The following is a 23,982-nucleotide window of genomic DNA, read 5'->3' on the forward strand; positions in this document are numbered from 1 at the left end:
ATGAAGAAAACCAGTCATATAGGGGAGTATTTCGTATAGTGACTCTTAAACGTGCAGGATTCGTTAATCTCGAGTAAAGCTAACATACTAGTATTCATCCTGATTCCTGTCCTCAGTTTGTCTGCACAAAATCCTTGTTCATGTGAATATGTGACCAAACCGCGTTACATCCTGGCAGTGCTTGGCACGTTGCAGTGACGTCCAGTGATAACCAGTGGTTATAGTGTAGATGTTTGTTGTTAAACGTCGCACTCAGCAATATTCCAGCGATATGGCGACAGTCTGACCCATACAATCCGGTGATCTACATTGATCTACATGTATATAAATCAGCGAGCAATAGTATACTGAACTGCAAAAGAAACGCAAGTTTCGAAAAATTGAATTCTGTTTATGTCTTCTATTTAAAGGCTTGACAAAAACAGAGTTACATTTCTTTTGCAGCGAGATCACATGGTCACGCTTATCGACCCTTGGTCTTCGATCCAATAGCATTCAGGCGAGAAGCATCAGGGTTTAGAGACCCTTGATGTCCATACCGCCCACCTTGTCGATAAGAACAAATACAATTCAAATTAAAAGTTCGGTATGTCATGTCCTCCTATACAGGAACTTTAAATGCACAAACAAAACATCAAGTACGGCTATGTATTTTTATACAAGGCAATGAATGATTTACTTCGTCTGGCGCTAGTTATTGAAAAGGCCTTGTTTGTTACGAGAGCAGTCTATGTTGTAAATCGACATGCTGTCTCAGGGAACTAATGCTACAAGACCGGGAACAGTCGGGAGTGTGTTTCTAGAAACTGTGGGGTAGTTTCATAATAAAACGTCACACCGAAGATCCATGTTCGACTCCCGACGTGGGTTTAATTTATATATAGTGAGTGAGTGAATATGGTTTCATGCAACTTTCAGTATTATCCCAGCAATATCACTGCGGGGGCCCACACGTTGCACTCAATTGGGGAATCGCGCCGGTCAACCGCGTGACGAGCTCATGTATATATGTGTGGTTGTGGAGAGGGATTCTTGTTAACTGGATAGATGATACCTTGGTACTACCGTTGCTGATCACGATCTGTCACGACGTGACATCTTCATCTTACTAAAGTCCATCAACACTATCTCTCCGTGTTTCAGTGTCCCCGTGTCCCATGTCGCCCAGCAACTTTCACTTCTCACTTTCACAGCGTGTTTGCAGAGGGGCCAGAAGGCTATTGTTCCTGATTACCATTGCCACTGATTGCCATTGTCACTGATTGCCATTATGATTTCCAACGACAATCCGCTGTCATGTTCACCTATTAGTACAAATTGGATCTCTCTTCAACAAATCGATATTTTTCAGAAATACTTCCATCTGTTTTAATGTTTCTACAGCATTAGGACGAAGTTTGAAGAGGATGTATTGACTGACACAGCTTTCAACGAACATTCGTAGATTGATATCCATTATTGGCTTATTTCACTTACAAACTACCCAACTGCTACCGTAATAAGGAAATAGAATTTAAAGATAATGCATGGATATAGGGCACGCGGTTATTGAATGTGTAGTGAAAACCGTTTTTGAACTGACGTAAGACTGTAGCCAAAACTAAACATTTTAGACATTTGCTTTGAAACTAGAATATTACCATCGTCTTTCTCATCATATTTATCCATCTTCTGGCAGATGGACACATAATCATGCAATCGCTTAAAGGCAAAACGAAAACATTTCCATTTTTAACAAGACTATTGGAGTTGGGGTCAAAGTAAACATTATTCCAGTAACCTTACACATCTGTATGTGTCAACGCAGTTCATATGGTGCGTCGACTGGGGAAATACTTCTTAAATAAGGCATAGTTGAGTTCCAGCTTGTTTAGTTGGTTACACAAGACATGGCAATCAAGTATACATGAAGGTGAGCGGAATTTCAGCTCAACCCCAGGGCATTTCCTATGAGTTGCATAATAACGTTCGCGGTCGTCCCTACACAGGCAGTCGGAATACCAGATTCCTCTTTGGCAATATATGTATATACGTACATTTGTTTTACAACAATGGACATGCAAACACTCAACAATGAACAGATAGAGAAACAATTGCACTTTCCTGTACAGTTCATGGGGTTACAGACACAGCCAATGGAGATGACCAACTGAGGCCGTAAATATCATATACTATGTTTAATGAAAGTGGCAAAGTGGCATAAGGTGGCTGACAACACAATGTACACTGCGGTAGTGATGAGGATTAAGAATTATAATTAACTCTCACGTTGCTTCGCTCCATAGTTTATGGTCTTTAGTAACATTTGGACGATGACTCAACTGAATAAGACAGACAATATAAGATATGAAAGTTTGGGGACTGTGAGTTTGCGAGTATGCGAGTTTTGAACCGATTCAGTATGTCAGGTAATAAGGAAAGAGGTGGGTGTCTTTCCACTTTGGATTCTCACAGGTGGTTTTTGGCGTGTCCAAGAGAAGTTACTCTGTGCTGCAAACTGCTGCGCCACTGGACGATTTGGTCATCAATTAACTGTATGAAATGTTATACCACCTTTCGTGATTTGTTTAGACCATTTAAAACCCGAACTGCCATAAGCCAAAACGTGCATTTTACTTTAACAACATATCTTTTTACGTATATTAAACGCTATATGTTTAACGAGAGAGAACACGAAATATACCCATAACAACATTTAACGACGAACATTCAATGGAAAAATACTTTCCAAACGCACAGACCCACGGCTCGGAGGCGTACTGTAAAGAAACCATATGCTTAATATCACGGAACTCGCCATCGCTGCCCTTTAATAAACAGACACACACATGTAATATGTTCATTTACCGCTGAGACGAAACGATTTTAAGCGAACAAAGTCTGCGGAGAGGAGACCATTTCCTGTGAAGATCGCGACCTTGTAATTTGTTTATGTAACTAAATCAATGTTCCTTATCTTAATGATAGCCTAATGACGACTAGCTGGACATAAAACAGCTGCCTTAAACCCGCCCACCGGGAACACATACGTAGACATCGCACAGAATTAAGACTAAGGTGGATGTTGACCTGATCGTAAACCTTTACCCACCTTTAGAATTCAGGACTACTAACAACTACCTTACAAAACACACCGGCGAAACAATGCTCCTTGACGTCAGCCTGTGTGAATAAGGTCCAATCAGTTGTCTGAGGTCCCCACGCCCACTGTCCGGCGATGTTCAGTTTCTTTACTATTGGGGCGGTGGGGTAGCCTAGTAGTTAACGCGTTCGTTCGTCATGCCGAAGACCCGGGTTCGATTCCCCGCATGGGTGCAATGTGTGATGCCCATTTTCTGGTGTCCCCCGCCGTGATATCGCTGGAATATTGCTAAAAGCGGATTTAAAAAACTCACTCACTCACTCACTCTTTACTAATTACCTCTTTGCGGAATACAATTTAAACCAAGTGCAAGAAAGCACATTTTTTAAAAATATATTTTATATTACGATTTCAACTACAGGTAAAAGTATTTTAAATGAGTGAACTATATTATTTATCGGATTCAGTAATTGCTCCCGAAACACGTGTACACATATATGCATCGTAGATGATGTGAAGGCAGCTTATCATATATAACTAGCAACGCGTGTGTATCCGAGCACCAGATTGAAAATGAAAATGTGATTATGGCCCTGAACTACTCTACAGTTATGTTAACCTTGGTGCCTGGTTAATTGATTGATTGATTGATTGATTGATTGATTGATTGATTGATTGATTGATTGGTTGGTTGGTTGGTTGGTTGGTTGGTTGGTTGGTTATCGTAGACGCTGGAGTTTGTAGCGATATCTTTTTTAAAAAATATAATATATAACCTTGTTTTTACTTCCCCCAGATGAGCAGTGTCTACATCTTGCCATCGTCCCCGTGATGTAGCTGTTCAGCATGTCAATGCTGACGAGAAGCGGTACCTTGGTCAGGAAGAACCGCGGAAGCGGCAAAAGATCCTCAGTGCGCAGGACCAGATCGGGCGGAAGTAGCACCAGTACACGCCCGGAGGATGACGAATCCTCAGTTCCGCCATCACCAATCACCAAGTTTGACCCACATTGTCACGCCCGCGCTTCCCCAGCAAAAAGTGTTACAAGCACTGTTGTGGTACGTAAAGTACTTTTTGCTTGCTTGTTTGTTTGTATGTAATTTTCCAGTGATTGACATCATGAGCATTGATGAGTATGGGATACAATGACATGCATCAACAAGTCATCACACCTTGTACCATTGCCCATTACTTCCAGCAGTCGTGGCTTAAGAATGATTCTCACCAGCATCTTCACGGAATATGTATAGTGGCTCCATGAAAGACAAATTCTCTGTCGCAAAGGGTTGAACTGCTGGAATTATACCTACTGTAGTTCACTTCGGCATGCCATCGGTTGCAGCAGGTATTGTGGCAGGTGTAACAGAGGCCGTGTGAGATATGTTTCGCCACCCCATCACCTCATCTCACCCAACCCAACCTCACCTTACCTCATCCCACTTAATCAAACGTCATCTTATCTCACCGAGAGCGGCCGTCGGCGTAAAACTAAACTGACTCACTCACCCAACCTCTATGCGTTTCACTTGTCCGTATTCTGTTATAAGATGGATATTTTCTGCCTGGGGCATACAACAACAGACAAGGACTGATGACAAGCAACTGTATTTACGTAACAGAACAAATACTGAAGTTACTTTAAATGAGTGAATGAGTATTTACGCCGCTTGTAGCAATATTCCAGCAATATCACGGCGGGGGACTATTTTAAATGATGCAGCAAGATTACTTACGATGATGATGATGGTGGTGGTGGTGGTGGTGGTGGTGGTGATGATGGTGGTGGTGATAAAATGAACCAATAACGGCTAATAACGAAAGCCAATTCAACATCGGTTCGCGAAGATATATAATGCCACAGATCTGCCTCCTGGAAATCCAGTAAAAATTTCGTAATGATTTTGCCTTTAAAAAGTGCTTTTACAATTAATCCAACTATTTTGACTCTCTGTGCAAATTGAATATTAGGGAGTGGGGATGGGAAATGTTGAGGTAGACCTCAGCTGGCAGTAGTTGAGGTGAGTGTTTTATGGAGTTAAACGTCTCTGCAACTTGACTGATTAAAGTATAATTGGGTACGACACTGCATTCGTACTTTACATGGAATCTGGACCCGTTTCGCTGACTTGCTGGCGTTGCTTAATTCAGAAAACACCGGGGATTTTCTCTGCTTTTTAGTCGGTATCGATTTTGTTGAGAATGTGTTTTTCTCTGTCCGTTCAGAAGGGCGAACGCAGTGGTCAAAAGCCATTGACAACTTGACAGCTTCCAATCAAATTGCGGCGCGTTAAGCCGACGATACATGTTTTCTAAAGACGTGATATAGGTTTGGACTGAAGTGGAATGTAAAGAATAGACGGGAAAAAAGTACATGCAGACCGTTGATGTAGTGGAAATGCTTCCAAATATGTGATAAATCAAAGTCAGTTCATTTCAAATCTACGGCATAGAATTTAAGGAATAATACCTCAGAGTTGTTTTTGTCATATATACTTTTGAAAAAAAAGAAACGCATAGGCAACAAAAATCTATTAATTACCTATTGTGTTCAAACAATCGTCAAAATAGGTAACAAAAGTGTTGATAACATGATTTTACACAACTGTATAAGTGCAAAATCGATTTTACCTAAAAATGTTGATTTTGATCAGATTTCTGACAAGGATTAGAAAGGCATCGCAACAACGCAACAGAAATCATCTTCAAGTTGAAATTATGCAGCAAAGAGCATTCACTGTCTGGCATTAATAGTCCAGATTACTTCCAGAAATTGGTATTTGTTTTGAAGGAGTTTTAAGGTCAAATCACTACGTCACGTCTTGATTCTGCGACACGGAACATCGTCATTGAAAGAATGCACGATGGAGATTGCCAACCTTCTGTTACCAGTCGTCTGGCTGTTAGTCTGAGCAAGCATTCCTTGCAGCTGGTTGCAACCAAACAGGTATAACAAATGACCCTCCCCGTTCAGACCTCGAGTTACCACTGCAGCCCAAGGATCGGTACATCCAGGCACTACTCTTGCGTGATCGTATTGCCACAAGTGAGAGCACAGCAGTCAGGGGTGCCTGGACTTCAGAGGATACACGGTCGAACTGTACGGAACAGGCTGAAAGAGATTGGTCTGAGAGCCGGGACACCCGACGTCGGGGTCGTGCTACGTCGTCACCATCGCGTTCAACGTCTCCGTTATCTAAGGGCACTTGGTTGTATAGACATAATAATTACATTCTTCTAATGTGATGTAAACATTCATGCACCAAAACTAAAAACATTTTAGAGGTTGTTTTTGTTGTTGTTTTGTTTTGATAATATACTACAGTTTCAGTTTATCAGTTTGATATATCCCAGTTTGTGATATTTATGTAACAACTTTGTCCTGGTGCTTCATCACTGTCAAAGTATACTCCAACATGTTTTTACCTTATAATTGGTTTAGAACTTTATAAATATAAGAAAAAAATCGAAAAAAAAAAACAACTTCTGTAGTTCTGTAGTACAACGTCTGGGCATCTTATCTTCGAAAATCAATAAATTGTCATTTCAAGAAATGTACATCTTTAGCATGGTATGAGTCATGTGGTTGCGAATTCATCGTCTACCTAGTCTTTACTGCAAAAATATACAAATTGTCACAATTACGCAACCACAAATTACTTTTTTGCAAACTTTGGTAGGACTGAGAAATGGTAAAATAGTGGGAATTACAACTGGCAACAGTTTATCTCAATCTTGTGGTTTATCCCTCGATGTCGATGCATTAGGCACTGATACTGTTGCATCATAAAATGTGTTTGGAAAACGTGAAAATATACATCACATATATCTTCTGTTTACTCTTGTAGAGACACATGGGCATTTATTCTTTTCATGTTCAGTCTTTCTCAATAGAGTTAATCATTCTGTCGGGGTTCCCAATGATATACTTGTGCAAATGGCAAAGGGGCTTTGGGTAGCTTGGGGGTTAAAGTGTTAGCTCGCCACGTTGGTAATCCGGTTTCGATTCCCCATATGGGTACATGGTGTTCTTAGCCGTGAATATGCTAGAATAAAGCGAGGTAAAAACTAATGTCACTCACTCACTAACTCACTCTCACAACTTCGAACAGAACATGAAACGTGGAGTATCCAGTCGCGGTTAAGTTCCAGAACAGATTCCAACTGTCGTAAAAGGGATGTATGCGGTGAAAATATTTGAATCACTGGATCAGTGCTGACGGGTGATTGAGAAAGGTGTGACACACTAAGCTGTGTTGTTCGGTGATTTCGTCGTTTTATGGCGTTGCGCGTCATTTATCGTGAAAAGTGTCGATTTTTCATGACTTGTATCACCACATGTATCATGTATCATGGCATTATCATGTATCACGACATGTATCACATAGCATTGCCATGTACACATTACGACAACAGGTATTGATATAGCTCATGCCAACAAGCTCACGCTGCGATTATACCACGTTCCCCATTTAATCGAAAAAGCTAGAAAGAAAATGAGAAAAAAATGGAACCCAGCTCAGCAGTACGTCATTATCAAGGAGAAGAAAAACAAAACAATATTGCCGAGACTTAACGAGAATCTCAACTAGACGTGTGATTGTTTTTCTGCTTGAAATGCAAGATTTTTTTCATTTCCAATTTTAACAGCGTTTCACATGACGCTAGGGTCTTAGTTGAAGATATGCCCGTATTACGTTAAAGAGAATCAGACAGGTTGCAGAGAGGCTCTGCACAGAGGATGGCGCCTGTTTCATCTTGACTTTAATACGTGGCGCAGGTCAATACGGTTCATAATTCCCGTTGGGATCGCCCGACAACTTTCTCACAATAACAACTTTTACGGGTATTAAATGGCATATATTTTGTGACGTGTGCAATTACATCTGATAAGGTGGTGTCACCTGTAAGAAGAGTACATTCAATTTTGCTTAGTGAGTGAGTTTTGTTTTACACCGATTTAGTAATACTTTTTCTGGAGACACTAGACATGTACTTCACATGTTGTATCCATGTAGGGAATCGAACTCGAATCTTCATCGTGACAAACCACTTTAACCTACCCCACCAAACCAATTTTTTTCGACTTGACTGAGCACTGATAACTTTACTAATTTGTAAATATGTTTATCTATGCTTCATTAAACTAGATTATCAGTGGTGTAGTCTTTTAAATGCGTTTCTTTGTGTGTAAACACCATCTGTGGAAACCATGGAAACTGTAAGGTTTATGTATGCGCTTTTCACAAATTCATAATATTTTTAATGCGCTCTGTCTCTATATTTCATTATGCTATTTAGTAAATGATCTTATCTGCTTATCACCTGTTTAGTGTCTACGTAACTGACGGAAATAAGAATGCGTTTTTGCATGTGTTTATTGCGATATTATAAATATTTTATTCAATGTTAAACACGGAAGGTGGCATTTACCCTGTGAAAAATCGGCGGTAGTATCCTCCTTCAACAATTTGTTTGTTTGTCTGCGTGTTTGTGGCCACGTGTGGATGTGGACATCATTCATTAAAAGGTGCCAGGAAATCCATGTTGATATGGCCTCTGATATACGATGATTCACGTTAAAGCCGGCTTTGATGATGATGATGATGATGATGATGATGATGATGATGATGATGATGATGATGTCATGGAAGTTTACCTCGTAGGTTAAACCCACAAAGGAAAGTAATTCGGAAAAGTGAATAGTTATCTCTTTTGTGCAACACGACACAACTTTATAAAATTAACTTCTGAACAATACAAGACTACCGAATTCATGACACAGCGAACAATATTCAGCGCTTTTAATGACAATGCGATATAATTCCTCTACAGTCCACGTTCGAATCCAGATTTAACGTCTCAACAACATTTCGACGTGTACCGTGGTCCGTAAATTCTGTTCAAAATAGGGTTACATCATCGCTGTGAAAGTTTACGATAACACTTTGGCATAACGTTTACTGTAAACTCGTCCTTGTTTCACCAAGAAAGTTCTTCTTCAGGTGTGGATATTACGGCGTAAAACACTACTCATCCATCCATGTTGTTGTACTTGACTCAGGCGATACTCCAGTAGATCGTCAACTCGCGTCGACTTACGTCCCTGGATCAAATCTATATGTTGCGTGCACTCCACTACATATACCACTACACACAACTGCAGGTTCTCGTATGTCAACATGAAATCTCGCGCAGCCTCGTTCAATCAATGTTAAGGTGAAGCTAGACAAGGAAGTACTGAGAAAGATGTGAAGCATACGCCATGTCTGTGAATATACATTGTTTGTCTTCTTCTATTATGGAAAGGTCTTACTTCCATTTAATTAACCTTTGAAAAGTGACTTCATACAAGTGGCATTGTTATGTTTAATTAAAAAGCTTGTCTATACGCTTGTCGGTCACACAAGATTACCGTTACTGTATCTTTGAAACGTTTTATATATATTTCCTTGGTCAGGATTACAAATCTTATCGGATCTCGACATCAGGAACACTACCTGTGAAGATCCGGGTTAAATGTCTTCAGAAACCTGTGATTATCGTATGACTCGACTAACGGTATCGAGTGGTCAGGCTCGATGACTTGGTTGACTCATGTCATCGTACCCCACCTGCGTAGATCAATGCTCGTAGCGTTGACTACTGGATTGCCTGGTACAGACAATGGCTGGAATATTGGTGAGTGCGGCGTTAAACGAAACTCACTCACTCACTCCAGACCCTTGTGTTCTATGTCTTTTCCTTTCTCAGTATAACGAACATTTCACCTATTAGTCCTGTACCCAATACGTGTATAATGAAAATGGCAATCAGTGCTATGAAGCATAACCCTGTTCGGTCGAACCTCTCTATAATACTGGCAAGGACAATTACAGTGCACTGAAAAGGCTGTGACGCTGTGTGTTTCATCCATTACTGAAGTTGTGTCATTTCATTAATGAAAATCAATCCAAGAATGTATTTCCATCTTTGTGTTTGCTCAATACCAGGACTATTTAAGCCACACGTGTCTAAATATAGACCTAGATGGATCGTAATTTCTTTATTAGAAAATGAATGCTGTGTACATGATATATTGCTTTCATTTCCCACTGCAGCCATTTTGTCGACATATAGAGGTTTATGGTGTCGCTATCATTGTTTCCGTTTTATTTGTTGGATTGTGCAGGTACTTGTCTTATATCCGTTAAGTTTCTGGTTAGAATTGGTCAGTAGCATCTCATGCTTGTAAGAGGCGTCTAACGGGATCGGGTGGTCAGGCTCTCTGACTTGGATGCTCATGATGTTGATCACTGATATGTCTGTTTACCTTTAAACGATAACAGTGTGTATATATTTCAGATTCTGATGTAACCTTTCTGTGATATCGGTTATCACCTCAAGACAAGACAGGATCTTAGTCTTCAGGGCGGTTTGCTAGTATTATTATATACACGTTTTGCATTAACTCTGTGCTTGGTTTTGTTGCAAAATTCAATACAAGCAAACCTTTAATGAAATGTGAATGAACATAGGTGAAAATAAGTGAAAAACATGTAAAATATGTGTGACAAATATGTGAAGCATAAATGAAACACGGAATATAGACATAAGTGAAATATGAAAACATCAGTGAAAAGTTTGTGAAACATAAGTGTTAATGATATATTCATACGTGAGTCAAAGATGCGTAAATATAGTTAGACTAGCCTTTAGTCTGAAAAACATGACATTTTGATGAAAACAAAAACATCATTTAATTTGATAAGGAGCCCCAGCGAGGTAGGATATTCATGAAACTGTGGCAGTATGGATCTGCTTCGTTTAGGGACGGGGGAAAGGGCTTCGTGAAAGGCAAGATGATATGGTTCATGGACAGTGCGACAGACTGTGGCGTCAAGCGATGCCGTTTCAAGCAATATTTTTCGGCGATCCGGTGACACAGCTATTTGAATGGGCGATGTTGCTATTTCTTGTTCGCGATCGATTTACCTTAGTCTGCCTGTTCAACCGCCTCCAGGTGATCTCATATCGTTAAAACGTCTGTCTTTTTATCTGTACTGAACAAAGAGGGGCCAGAATTTGATTTAGGTATCCTTGAAAGGTAACGAGGTGTAAATAGAATTGTAAATGTTATTTATTTCATTTACAGTTCTGAGAGTTAGATTTAAATGTTGTCATCTGAGAACATAAAAATGGAACCAGGTGCTCGGTTGGTAATACGTTGAAAGTATTGGAAGACGCAATTGTTATATTTTCCATATCTGAGTAACATGATGACATGAAATGATTGTCCAAGCCTACACTATATATCCTCTCCCACGTTTTGCCTTATATTTCATTGGTAACCCTGTCTTCTGATCCACGTTATACTCCTACATATGCACATAAATATGTACCTGCAAAAAAACCCAGACGTTGGTAGCACAGAAAGGTGAAACTCTGTCCAGGATCGGTGACATCATCACCAAGCTACAACAACGATTCATGAAGATACAATCGGGTGATCATACAACTACACCAGTGAAACAACTAAAAAATGTTCCACCCCTAAATGATGCTCCGCCATACCACTACATCATGATACCAGAATATTGTGTCATCACCACCATACCACCATGAAATAATCCCCCACGCCATGGAACCACTGCATAACAATGCCACCTCTCTCTGAAACCACCATATGATTTTACACCAATCTATGAAACTACTGTATATTACTATAATATTGTCATTGCTCTAACACACCACCATACAATATAGCCAACTTTCCATGAAATCACATACAATATTGCCTCCACTCCATGAAACCACCATATAACGTTGCCATCACCGGCTTAAACCACCACATATTATTTCCACCGTTACATGAAACCACCATGAAATATTGCCACCGCTCCATCAAACCACCATACACTATTGCCACCACTGAATGAAATCATCATACAATATTGCCCCCGCTAGATGAAACAACAATATAATGCGTCTGCAGAGTCCTAGAACCACAATATTTTCCTACCGCCTAGCCCTCCATATAATCCCAAAGCCCTACGCCTAAGGTCTTCCATCTTACTAGGACTCACTCTATATGTTACTGTCTACATTTGATCGACAGACAGACAGACAGGCAGGCAGGCAGGCAGGCAGACAGACCGACAGATAGATAGATAGATAGATAGATAGATAGATAGATAGATAGATAGATAGATAGATTCAGAGACTAAGCGTTAGTCTATTATTTGGGTCTACACAAACAGTGACCAAGGGAGAAAATGACTTACACGCAAGTAGACTATTATTACTCTTCTTTTAAGCCTAAACCAGTCTCATCTTCACAATGGGCCTCAGCCTTCTGACCATAACAACGTCAGCCAACGTGCCTCCCCATCCTCTTCTTCTGTAATCACCGAACTTTATATAGCAAAGAAACATCTCTCTCGGTCTTCAACACGTCACACGACTACCCGCATGTAAGCCTTTGTAAGTCTTCTGTCATTGTGTTGGTCACACGACGTTCACATGGTACGGTGTCCATGAAATGACGTTGTAGAAATACAGTTATAGGACATGGGGAACGGCCTCCAGCTGCGGGAAGGAAAGGTCTGGATGGCTTTATTTCCTCAAAATCCCTGGATATTTGAAGAAAGTAGAGTAGGTATTGACCCTCTCTCGAAAGTCTGTTTGTATCAATAAAATGTCTTAGACGGCGCACGACTGATTTTTCGGATCGGCACCGACTCGCCGCAGCTTGCTAAGCTATTATTTATGGTTTCTTTGACTAGATTGTTTGAAGAACAGAGGGTTTCTTGTCATTATTTAAAGACTGAGACAATGAGTTGAACCATTAACCGTTATGACCACAGAGCCGTTGTTTGGGCCCTGGATAAGTTCACAGACGAATAATATTTTCCTATGGTGTTTTCATTCGATTCCAGCAGGCGTCCTTTCTGACATCAAGTCAATCAATAACAGAATGAATAAATGGGTTTTCATTAACAGAATTGATACAATATTAGGCTTTCTGCAATACGCCATAAATATGCTTTGTGGAGCTGGTAAGAGTGTGAGTGAGTACAGCATACAATGTATTTTGTTATAGCGAGTCAGTTCAAAGAAATAGATGCAGTTTATCGACGGACCAGTTGAAATCAGCTGGAACTGGTATTTTACTGACAAACCAATGCTCGTAATCAGAGCTAATCTTGCATAAGTAGACCCTTGGAGCACACAAGGGACTTAACTCTGCATTGCAAGTTGTAGCGTCCTTGACACTTGTGTAGAAAGTATTACATGACAACAATATAATTCAACAATTACAAACTTCAAAGATGTATCTTTTTGGGCTTTTTGTCTCAAAATTCGAATATGTTAACCATGGAACGTCTGTTCGTCTTCGTACGTATCTAAGGGTCTGTGAGGTAGCTTAGTGGTTAAAGCATTCGCTCATTACGCCGAAGATCCGGGTTCGATTCTCCACATGCGTGCAATTAGACTAACAGCTTGTCTCTAAAATGAACATTTTTTCAGAAAAAAAGTTCATAATAAAAAAAGAATATATGTTGTAAAGTAGACCGGAGATTTATTTTTTATTCCTGAGAAACTGTGGAAATCTAGACTTGCCACATACTAGTAATCTAGACTTGCATCTGTTTCAGGGTCTGTATAACAGACTACGGTGCAATACGTGACACCCATTTCTGGTGTCCCTGACGTGACATTGCATGGATATTGCTAAAACAGTACTCACTCACTCAGTGAGCCTCTGTCTTGCAGTCTTTCAACGATGATCGACAGCTGTACGAGACTAATCTTGAGTGGGACGCCGCTCTCTCCAGCGCCCAGTCCAGCCATGACGTCTGTCTGCAACTACAGGAGGCTAACAAAGAGGCTGACGGGGCGTGCGACTTCGCCTGCAGAGGGTGTTCGGTTATATGTAAAAGTAGTAAGTACAACTTTCTGATACTGTGATGTCCTTCACCAACACGAGTGCCCTTGCTGTTCAGTGGAGTTTCTCTTCAAGGGTCTGGTTGATAGCGCATTTTCTATAGATTATCCTATTGGTTAACGCGTTCTCTTTCAGCCATGGATTAATGCCCAAAGCCTGTCTCTTGTTCCCCCGCTGTTATATCATAGGTTGTTCATCAGTCACGAGGATGACATGGGTTGAAAGATGATACCCTCGATGAGGCCCCGGGGATCAGTGAACAACATACTTATCTTACCTCAATATTAATTCTAAACTTTGAATTATGGGTATCGGTATACCTTAAATTCACTGCATTTGAACGTTTAGCCATAATTTATTATTTGGAATACGATGCAAATCTTTTCGTTGCCATCGCTAGATTTTGCAGAAGACACAAGGAAAACAAATTTAGACTTATCCCCGTTCCATGGATTAGCATTCGCGAGACATCGGTATTTTCCATGCATCATTGTGCTTCAATGTTATTCAAGATACAGAAGTACTACCACGAAGTACCGAATGAGTTGCCATTGGCAGCGGGGAACATTGAAATATACCTCGCTTGTAAGTAGGATACATTGGAAATAATAGAGGAGCACTTAGCCAATGCGAAAACATGGCGATGACAACGACGATGACATACTTAAATGTGTTGTTGGTGATGATTTCAAATACATAAACATTATATGTTCTGTTTGTTTCTTTTCCTGTTGTCGTTACTGTTCCCGTATGGAGAAATGCATACACGTGTAACTCGAAAATACCTTTGGAGTCTATGCATAGTTGTTCTTCAATACTTATGATTCATGGAGGCAATCCCACCATTGTGCCAATATATAAATCATATATTATTCATATACTATATAGACGACTTACATTTCAGCTCTTGTGACCGGGATATTGGCGCTGTCTATGGTACTACCTATTGTGATGTTATCAATGGGTAAGTATTAACCTGTAATCATTTACGACAGTAAACACTGACGATGTATTGCTCTAAATTATGCGTGAAATAACGTGAAACATGAGTTGCCCTGTTACTGAGTCGTCCGAGGTTTCTGCAGAGTTGCGATTCTTATTTGTACCAAGATCCTTGGAATAATTTGTTTTCCCTCATTCAGTATCCTGGTCCCGAGCCACACAGCGTTGGCAGCGCTACAACAGTCGTAAGCATGTGGTAAAATGTAGAGTTTCGACAGGTCGTAGCGTTACGAGTGTTTTGTGTATCCAGACACTAATTCTGATTCCCGTTTGCCAGCAGCACACGCTTGTTCCATGGATTCATCGAAGTGAGTCAGTGAGAGAGTTTAGTTTTACACCTCAACGGTGACTGTACAACAACGCAATCGGAATTTTGTTCAAGTGAGGTTAGTTTTACGGTGCTTTTAGCGATATTCCAGCAATAACACTGCGGGGAACACCGGAAATGGGCTCACATATAGTACCCATGTGGGGAATCGAACCCCGGTTTTCGGCGTAACGAGCGATCGCTTTAACCACTAGGCTACCCCCAACGTCCCGGTTCATCGAAGGTCTAATTCGAAATTTCACAACTCACGTGTATAGCAAGCAATGTTTTTCAAACAAGTTATTTCAGACACGCACTGGACTGAAGTACACGGCACTTAAAGTGACCGCTTAATTTACTGCTAGACCCATCAACGGATCTGTTTGTCCAACGCTAGGTGTCACGAGACATCGTGTCCTCACCTCTCGCTCGCCTGGTGGTCACGACTGATTGTTGTCGCTAGATTAGCAATGGATACGGAAAACGAACGAAAACTCCTATTACACCGAGGTTCCGTTTCTCTGATCGAGAACTATCTGATATTGGATGACCACACGTCCGAACCAGACTTCCCCGAAGCTGTTGTGTGAATCACTCTCAGGATAACGGCGAGTGGTTTCAACGGACCGGAAGTCTGGTAACATTTCAGCTGACGAAGCCATATCCTTCACGAGACAATTTCCTGCCTCGAATGGTAATCCTATCCTTTGCCCCCCGTCTCTCCCATGCAGTCGATATCTCCCCACACACCCCACTCACCTTCCTGTCTGTCACAGTGGGGACAAGGTGTTGGCCCCCCAGGTGCAGAGACAGCATGGAATCAAGCGGATAACGACAAGATGCGTCAATCAGAGGTCTGGCAAACCATCTTGATGAGCAATACCAATGTGTTACGCCCGTCAAGCTGACATTTTCAAGCTGATCAATGGGCGGTGGGGTAACCCAGCGTCCGCTCGTTAAGCTGAAGACCAGGGTTCGATTCTCCATTTGGGTACAATATGTGAAGCTCTTTTCTGGTTTCCCCGCCATGACATTGCTGGGATATTACCAAAGGCGGTGTAGAATTAATCTCTCTCAAGCTAATCATAATAAAGATGAAACTATTACATGGACCATAGAAGTTAGTAAATTCTCCTCACAAATTAAAAAAAAGAAAGTAAGATATTCAGTAGAAGTAAATCTTAAATATTTGGTTGAGATGTACTTCTAATTTTTTTGGCGTCCGAAAATCAAATTTTTGAATTTCTTTTCCAATTTAAAATAGATTATGAGTACTATTTGAAAATTCTCCAAAGCCCTTTTGACATTTAGAACGTAAGCAATCTACCAGTGAAGGTTTCACTGGGTTTCTATGGTTTCTAGTCCACTCGAAGTCAACAAACGTATTCAGAGCAGATTTATGATTGAGTCTCAACAGGACCGTATGACAATACAGAAATGCAAAACTTTCAGCTGGATGTGCTGTTTTTACTAAAATATAGGATAACTGCTCAAATGTTGCTCTATCAGGATTAAAAAACAGAAGATATTTTTCAGTCTTTCAGAGCGTTTTATTGTTGTCAAGTTCAACCCCTATTTTGACTTGTGTGTGTCTTTGATGGCAAGCGGTTGACTTGCCTCTGCATGTGTTAGTGCCTTGTGAAACGATGGGGCAGGATAAGCTCACATTACTGATATCATAACTGATATCATAACTATGTGATATTTGATTCATGAGCACATGCGTATGATATCTGTTATAATTGGAAAGCAAATAAATTAAATTGACTAAGGCTTGGCTAGAATACTCAGGAAGTGCAGTGACTGGGCTAAGTCCTATTACTCGTTACCGACCTGAATATATCGTCCTGCATGGTTTTTCTGAACCAGATCAACAGTACTGTCAACAACTAATTCGGATTTTGTTCAAGTGAGTATAGTTTTACGCCGCTTTTAGCAATATTCCAGCAATATCGCGGAGGAGCCACTAGAAATGGTCTTCACACATTGTACCCATATGAAGAATCCAACCTGGGTTTTCGGCGTGACGAGCGAACGCTTTAACGACACAACTATCCACCTCCAGGCTGTTTTTCAAGATACTGCATAATGAATATTTCTGGCTGGGACCTTAAACAACACTACGCGTTGTGTGACTGGTTTCAACTGTCCGAAATAGCCAATCGATTGCAAAGTGACCGTCATGCCTTGCCCGACAGTCTAAATCCCGTGTATTGTGCATCAAGCCGTTCGCGAACCGATGATCACATATTCCTAGGTCTTTCTGTTCCCGAATTGAGTGGCACTGACCTTTAAAGCCTGTAATCCAGTACGGGGGATTAGATGAAACACAAGAAACATTATAACTCCACTCTCTGCTTTTAGTTTATTACCTTTGAAGGACGTTCACACTGAACTGGTCTCTGACCGTAGCAAAGGAACCACTTTGGCATTTACCGAGAAATAATCAGCCAAGTTGGTAGCGTTATATCATAACAAAGTCGAATGTTCAAAATGAATTATAATACGTAGTGAGGTAAAACGAATTAATTGCTTGTTCGTTGGCATTTGGGCCTAAGTGAAAACTGTGTTAGCTAATGGATATTAAGTGACAACATATTCCTCAGAAAGGGTTTTACTTGGCAGTGAATATTCAGGCAAAGGGATGACCGTGAAGGGTCCTTAGCGTACTTGGCGTAAATGGCCTTGGGTTTTTCAATGTTATGTTGTTTTTGGTTGTTTGGGTTGGGTTTTTTGTTGTTTTTTTCCAGGTGGGGTGGGGGGATGGTTGGCTGTTTGTATTTTCTTGTTGTTTTTGTTGTTGTTAGCAACTGCTACTAGCAACCAAGCTAGCAACTGACTTAAACACAAAAAGTTGTTAATGTCAAATAAACGTTAGTGTATATTTTAAAGAACAGGTATTATGTAACCAGTACGTATTATCATAATCAACCGATGGGACGTGTAATGTGCTGTTACCCGGATAGTGTATATTTTAAAGAACAGGTATTATGTAACCAGTACGTGTTATCATAATCAACCGATGGGACGTGTAATGTGCTGTTACCCGGTTAGTGTATATTTTAAAGAACAGGTATTATGTAACCAGTACGTATTATCATGATCAACCGATGGGACGTGTAATGTGCTGTTACCCGGTTAGTGTATATTTTAAAGAACAGGTATTATGTAACCAGTACGTATTATCATAATCAACCGATGGGACGTGTAATGTGCTGTTACCCGGTTAGTGTATATTTTAAAGAACAGGTATTATGTAACCAGTACGTATTATCATAATCAACCGATGGGACGTGTAATGTGCTGTTACCCGGATAGTGGATATTTCTAAATAGATTGTTAATTGTATTAACGATTTGACCGTGTCAGTAATGTCTCTGCTATTTATGATGGCATTAGCACAGGACTGATGTAATGGGTCTTACCGCGGTGCCACAATTGTTTAACCTAAACCCTCACTCGAGCAATTTGCTTGCACAATATAGACAGAGATTATGAATGACGACTTCTTTTATTCGTGAGTGCTACATTTCGATAGGAAACGTTGTTACCCATAAAGTCTATATTGTACTTTCCAACTTCTAAAATAGCACTCAGTGAAGTTGTTTAAGGACAGTAAGTGCATGCAGTTCGCTGTAAGAAGTGATGTGATGATTTCATGTCAATACAAGCTGAAATTGTTTTGTGCAACTGATTGAAATAGATAAGAATTGATGTTTTTCAAACTATAACATAATAGTATACATAGTATATTTGTTTGTTTATTGCTTAGCTCCATGACTGTGGAATATAATCGAGTGTGGACCACACAGTCCGATGATCAACAGTTTGATCATCGATGTACGCAGTTGGGATACGTAGATATGTGTTTACCAAGTCAAAAAACTAGATCGCTCTAGTCGTCTTATGACAAGCATGGCTTGCTGAAGACCAGTTCTAACCATTTGTGTATGTGTGCGTGCGTGCGTACGTACGTGCGTACGTGCGTGCATGCGTGTGTATGTGTGTATGTGCAACACTTGTGATACGCAATGATACAAGTCCACACTAAAGTCAGACGAAATGGCATTAGTCCTTCCTGAAGTGACATAGTCACTTAGAACACATAGAAGGTAGCCTGTGACATCGTGAACAATATGAATCTGTTTACGATACCTGCGAAATAGCCGTGTGTTTACCAGACAAGTAATCAGATATCCGATCGGAGTAAGGAGACACCGAGTACGATCTGGCCAACCAATACCCTATGACGTTTCATACGAGGTTTATATCCTTTGTAATTCAGCTCCACACTCTGCGGCTTTCTCGCCTTGGCGGCGTTCATCCAGTCACGAGCATCGATACACTGAATTCTTTCATTTTTAACGCTACTCAGGAATATTTAGCCACATTACCAGCGATATGTAAATAAACTAGACCCGACCATCCAGTGACTGGCATCACGTGCATCGATACACGGAAGTCTTTCTTATTTAACGCCACACTCTAAAGCCCAGAATCCTGTGAGTGATGGCATGAGCATCAATCCACGGAACTGGGATACAATGCCATACAATCAGCCATGTCACTAGACCACCGGATCTGTTCACGAATACTTTCCCGAAATTCCCAGCAGGGGACACTTATACAACAAGCAATGGTCCCAGCGGGAAAATTATGTATTCTGACAAAGCTCCTTCCTGTTTTGTTTTTATAAAATCCTAACTTCCTTCATCCGCCATGAAGTAACGACAACGACTGTAACACTCCGTTATCGTCACTCAGGACTGTTGCCCTTTGTACAGCCTTTGTTTGAGCAGGGATAGAACTGTTTGCTTTGCAAAGGGCAATATTTGATATCATAATACGTTAAGAGTCACGGGCGCTAGTCATGCAGGAAGTGCTTCATTTTCATCAAAAACCTGGCTTCTTTAAACAAGAGAGAGCATTAACTGGGAAAAGACTAATAGCGTTAAATAGGAGTGCATATTTGATCTTTAGAACCGTATCAGGTGGCCGTGCAGCACGATCTGATTGCGTTCTATCAAAAGACATGCAGTGTGTACCGGCGCCGTAATCGATTGAGCATCTTTCTGACATTAACATTTTTCGGTGCTGATATATGGCATAGCATTCGTTACAATGTAGTGTAGATTTGTAAAGGTATGAAAGAAGTTTCGGTGGAGTATTTGAATTGTTACATATACAGATCATTAACAAGCGTGTAATCTCATGATATGTGTGAAAAACATGTGGGCAATACTTCGATTCCATTACCTGAGACGCATAGTTCATACGGCTTCTTAGACTCCGACATGTTTACATCATTTCTAACCAAATGTCAGGACTCATTAGAGACTTTGATTAGTTTCATGTTGATTTTGCAATATATTTCAGTACAGAACTTCTGGAACGATTTGAAGTTTTCAGTTTTGCAGTTTCATATTATTAGAGTGTTATCGTTATTAGGATACATAAGCGCCTTTTAGATGAACACCGTGTGGCTTCCATTGATGAGGACGGGGCAGTAGCAGTAGGTGACCTGAATTGTGGTGATTCATCCTTAGGCATTTTGTCAGTCCTGTCTGCGCGGTCCGTCAATGTTATAAATCGATATAGACGTGATAGTGTTATAACGTTAGACAGCACTTGCTCATTGACACACTCACTCGTGGCAGTATCTAAGACACCCGTGACGATCCGGGGTAGAACTGGTCTTGAGCAACTCATGTTGTCATAAGAGGCGATTAACGGGATCGGGTGGTCAGGCTTGCTGACTTGGTTGACATTTGCCATCCAGAACAAATTGTGAATATCTATGCTCATGCTGTTGTTCACTGGAATTCATGTTCCAAATTATTTTCAGGCTGCCGTGCCGTGTAAAACAACAACTCGAACAGTTACCTGAGACATATTTTTGTACTTTTTGAAACTAAGGCATTTAGAAGTTAGACGAACGTGAATACATGACACCGTTTATGGATAAAGAACTTCCTTTTCCTTCTTTACACGACGTTTCAGGGCTGATTCTTGCTCCTTCATCAGGTGAGTAAAGAAGTCTTTATCCATACAACGTGTCATGTGTTCTTTTTGTGTTTGTACTGTTTGTCACCCCACGGTGTGCTCATAGCCTGGACTCGACCGAACACATCAGTGATATCATGAACTGAGCCCAACGAAATATGAGACAATGTCATTTAATCAACTCGGCCATCAAAGAGGACTAGCCGATCCATTTTATAGCCCACACGTTTCCTCTGCCCAAGTATCCGTGGAGTATTGCATTGCGAAAGTGATTTCGGGTTTAAGGCAAGTTTGAGCCTTATTCCAGGATGTTCTTCCGGTGACAGACAACCATAGAACAACCTAGGTTATATATAACATCACTACCTAGAGCTATGAGGTAGTCTGTATGTTATTTTACCTTCATGAGTGACGTCATGAGCATCGATCCATGCCACTGGGATACGATGACGATGAGCCAATTCAGCCAGTCTCATCACGTGATCCCGTTAGTCGTTTCTCACGACAAGCATGGGTTGCTGAAGACCACTACTAACCAGGGTCTACACGGGACGTATTGCCTAAAATTGGGGTACAATTCACCAAATGGCACCGTATGGGAAGCTCATTTATCCACCACCATCATATTGCTGAAAATCTGCTAAGATTGGCATTGAACCAAACTCACATACATACTATTTTTATTTTCTTCAGGTGTGAAGTATCTTAACGACTGTCCCTTGGAACCTCGGATTCCGGTCTACCTGTTAGTGGGCGGGTGTTTCGGCATGCTCAAGCTGACCATCAACCTATGGCGAGCCATCCAGTCTCGGAAAGCCGACAGTGCTGACACGTTCTATGACGTAGGAGACAGTGCCGCTCTGACGTCACGCACGTACCGCGTGATGAACCATCTGCTGAACACCTTCCTCCTGGTGTGGCAAGTCCTCGGATCCTACTGGGTGTTCATGCTATGGGAGCCTAAATACTCGCCACAGCTCCACCGCCCTAGCAACTGGTGCGACCGGACAGTCTACATGTTCACGGTGATACAGATCATTGGTCTCTACACATATCTGTGCCTTTGGATTCTGGGGGCTTGTTTCCTGACTTTTATCTATCGGTCTTCTTGTGTAGGACAGATAGACAATGTATAAATAACTGTCTTACGTGCTCAATCAATGGTCAGGTCAACATGGTTCTCGTGTAAAAAGCAGACACAGAATATATTAAACGACACCCAAACATGCTCAATGACCAGTCAGATCGGCTGCACAGAGGATGTGCAGACGACATCCAATGATGCTCAATGACTGATCATGAGATCGCTTTTAGTGATTGGACTGACAGATAATTTACAAATATTTAAGATGCTCATTTCTTTGTAATTTCAGCTGGATTCCGCTTACATTAAGATGAACAATGTTCAGTGCTAAACGTGAATGCACAATTCACTTTCACCAGGTTCCTTAATACCGGGGCGTATAGTTGTCAGATCAGACGAACAATGTATAAAACGTTTCAGTAAGATCTGCTTGGTTTTTGTGTCTCGAAATTCCCGAGACTGCGACAGCGCAGACGACATTAACAATCGAAAGCGGTGTGAAAATGAACTAATGTACAGATGATATCATTACGATTTCGTTTAGTCTCGGTGCTAATGTGTGAAGTGCGACTAAACTGGTAATGGACAGACAGTTTGCAAGTGTAATAAGAACATCTAAAGCGAGCCGGGTTGAGCTTTCTTGAAAATTCGCGTACGTTTGTTGAACGCCATCACACGATACATGGACGAGTCTCTTGCCATCTGCTACTGGTGGGTGTGAAACATCACACGTCCTGATTACGCCATCACCAGACGACCACCACAGCACCATGTTTGTTATATCTTCGACAGAAGCGACCTTCTGATAATGTGAAACAGGGTGACTACATCGGCATGGATTAAAATATGAATGTAATTCTTGCGTACAATATCCGGAAACAATAATATCGCCTCAGGTCTACCATTAAAAGTAACTTGTTTGCTGATGATGCTGTGTGTTCTGACGATATTGGGTTTTGTTGTGGAAAATCAATGTTCGGCTTTTGCTTTCTGAGCAAAAATTGTTTGTCCTGAAGCATCGATAGAAAACATACTCTGTCACTGACTTGTTCCTAACAATGCTATGCCCTGGAGGCGCTTCCTGCCACACTGCTAAACCCTTTTTCTACATATCTGTGAACGGAAGTAGCAACGTTTAAACATATTTTGGTTTATACCTTTCCTTAGTATGTGTTTACTTAGTATCGGCTGTCAAACACAAAATGTGAAGCATGCGTCAAGATAAATGTCATCATCAAGTATCGGCTGTCAAACGCAAAATGTGAAGCATGCGTCAATGACAAAATGAATTACAACGTAATCAAGTGCATGATGTGATGCAGGTTTCAAGGAAAATGTGATTTGTCAAAAACATTAAGAGACGCATCAGGTCGTCAGGGGCAATATGTGGATCATGTGTCAAAGAATAATATCAGTATCTTGTGTCAAGGACTAGCTCGTTATTGCCATTTTTGTGTTTTTGTTTGAGTACACGCTAGGGATTCGATCTGCAGATTCCATGTACCGTCTGTCATCTGTCGTTCTGATACCAAAGGCAGCTTAAACTGGTGCATCATCTACCAAACTAAAATGTGGTGAC

The 23,982-nt window shown here is 40.9% G+C and overlaps 1 protein-coding gene across 1 annotated transcript; it reads left to right on the top strand.

Annotated features, from left to right (window-relative positions):
- The first annotated feature begins 3,928 nt into the window (after window positions 1–3,928).
- On the top strand, window positions 3,929–22,534 carry LOC137272854 (transmembrane protein 272-like). Its single transcript, XM_067805261.1, has 4 exons — window positions 3,929–4,141; window positions 13,836–14,004; window positions 14,912–14,971; window positions 22,013–22,534. Exons 1-4 carry the CDS (start codon window positions 3,929–3,931, stop codon window positions 22,453–22,455), a joined length of 885 nt encoding a protein of 294 aa, XP_067661362.1. The 3' UTR covers window positions 22,456–22,534.
- Window positions 22,535–23,982: the final 1,448 nt, after the last annotated feature.

The sequence above is a fragment of the Haliotis asinina genome, chromosome 2 (assembly GCF_037392515.1).
Source record: "Haliotis asinina isolate JCU_RB_2024 chromosome 2, JCU_Hal_asi_v2, whole genome shotgun sequence".
Lineage (NCBI taxonomy): Eukaryota > Metazoa > Mollusca > Gastropoda > Lepetellida > Haliotidae > Haliotis > Haliotis asinina.